Here is a 1,854-nt window from a genome sequence, read left to right on the forward strand (position 1 = left end):
TCCAACCCAAACCATCCCATGAGCTAAAGACCATCTAGATCCAACCCCCCCATGGGCAGGGACACCTCCCAGCAGCCCAGGCTGCTCCAAGCCCCATCCAACCTGCCCTTCAACACCCCCAGGGATGGGGCAGCCACAGCTTCCCTGGGCAACCTGGCCCAGGCTCTCCCCACCCTCACACTCCACAATTCCCTCCTCAGCTCCAACCTCCAGCTCCCTCTCCCACTTTTCATCCCTCCCCCTCATCCCATCCCTCCCTGCCCTTGGCCCAGGTCCCTCCCCAGCTTTCCTGGAGGCCCCATTCATGGGTCACCCCATGGCAGGGATTTTGCTGTTTCCCAGCAGTGCCAAGATCTGGGAGCTGAACACTGGGAACAGGAGCTCAGTGGGGGGTGCTGAGCCAGGGACACACTGTGCCCATGGACACGTCTCCCCCTGTGCCACCCAGGACCCCAGAGAAGATGGACAGCAAGGCCTGGAGGTGGTGGCCACCACATCCATCACTGCCATAGATGCTCCTGAGCCTCATCCCAGGCCCAGCCACATCTTTGCCACCCATTGGGGTTGTCCAAAGCAACCCCACAGCCCGGCAGGAAGGTGCTTGTGGGGCTCAGGGAGGTGTCTATGGGGCTCAGGGAGGTGGTTGTGGGGTCAGGGAGGTGTCTATGGGGCTCAGGGAGGTGGTTGTGGGGTCAGGGAGGTGTCTATGGGGCTCAGGGAGGTGGTTGTGGGGTCAGGGAGGTGTCTATGGGGCTCAGGGGGGTGGTTGTGGGGCTCAGGAAGGTGTTTGTGGGGCACAGGGTGGCACCTCACCAACCAGACCAACGCAAGAGCAATTTGGGACTGCTCTGATCCATCCCAGGAGCCACCTCAAGACCCAAGGGGAGCCCCAACCCACCACTCCTGGTGCTGGGCTGGTCCCCAGGGGAGATGCCCACGGGGTGGAGACGAGCTGCCCAAAATTGGGAGCTCCCCCCCTGCCCAAGAACCACACTCAGGACTCAGGGAAACCTCTTTTTATTCCCTCCACCTCGGCCCAGTCTCCCCAGCAGCCCCATCACTTCTTCTTCCCTGCTCTCTCCCTCCTCATGGCCTTGGCCAGCTCCCCCACCAGCCTCCAGTACTCCCCAAATCCCAGCTCCTCATCCTTGTTCACATCCAGCTCCTGCATCTTCTCCTCCAGGGAAGGAACATCCTGCAGGGAGGACAGGGAAGGGAACAGGATGGAGCAGGAGCTGCTGCTCTTCCTTACAAGACCCCAGGGTACAAACCCAGGGAACCCCAGGGGGTCCAACCACCCCGACACGTCCTCTCCTCACCTTCATCAGGTTGGGCAGCTGGAGCTGGACCAGCTCCTTGAACTGGCTGGTGGTCAGAGAGCCCTTCTTGCCCCCCTTCCCCGCGTGGGTGAAGAAGACAGTGACAACCTGCTCGATGGCCCTTTCCAGCTCTGTCAGCTCCCCCGTGGCCATCGTGCTGGGCACGGGGCTGCAGGAGCTGGGGAGGGGGTCAGAAGTAGGGGGGGGGACACCCCAACACCCCAAGAGGGTGATGCCCGAGGTGCAGGAGGGGAAAAGGGACCCTCTCCCCTTCCCCAGCCCGGTCTGCGAGGTCTGAGCTCTGCCCTGCCCTGGGTTGGGGGCTGCTCTGCTGCTCCCCCTGGGAGGGGGGAGCCCCTGGGGGACACCCCACCAGTGGGACACAAGGGACAGAGGCAGCAGGGGGGACACATCGGGGCAGGGGCAATGGGGGGACAGCAGGAAAGGAAGGAGGGACAGCAGGAAAGGAAAGGGGGGACAGCAGGAAAGGAAGGGGGGACAGCAGGAAAGGAAAAGGGGGACAGCAGGAAAGGAA

The 1,854-nt window shown here is 62.8% G+C and overlaps 1 protein-coding gene across 1 annotated transcript; it reads right to left on the reverse strand.

Moving 5' to 3' along the window:
- Window positions 1-1,057: 1,057 nt before the first annotated feature.
- LOC104394216 (protein S100-A13-like) lies at window positions 1,058-1,472 on the reverse strand. Its single transcript, XM_010003783.1, has 2 exons — window positions 1,320-1,472; window positions 1,058-1,195 (listed from the first exon to the last, which is right to left on the reverse strand). The coding sequence occupies exons 1-2, from the start codon at window positions 1,470-1,472 to the stop codon at window positions 1,058-1,060; spliced, it is 291 nt and encodes a 96-aa protein (XP_010002085.1).
- Window positions 1,473-1,854: the final 382 nt, after the last annotated feature.

The sequence above is a fragment of the Chaetura pelagica genome, unplaced genomic scaffold (assembly GCF_000747805.2).
Source record: "Chaetura pelagica isolate M959 unplaced genomic scaffold, ChaPel_1.0 scaffold1318, whole genome shotgun sequence".
Classification (NCBI taxonomy): Eukaryota; Metazoa; Chordata; class Aves; order Apodiformes; family Apodidae; genus Chaetura; species Chaetura pelagica.

Excerpts from the sequence above, each read along its gene's own strand:
- LOC104394216 (XM_010003783.1), bottom strand. The coding sequence starts at position 1,472 with ATGGCCACGGGGGAGCTGACAGAGCTGGAAAGGGCCATCGAGCAGGTT. Across the intron at positions 1,196-1,319 it reads AGCTGCCCAACCTGATGAAG|GATGTTCCTTCCCTGGAGGA; the intron begins GTGAGGAGAGGA and ends TCCTCCCTGCAG.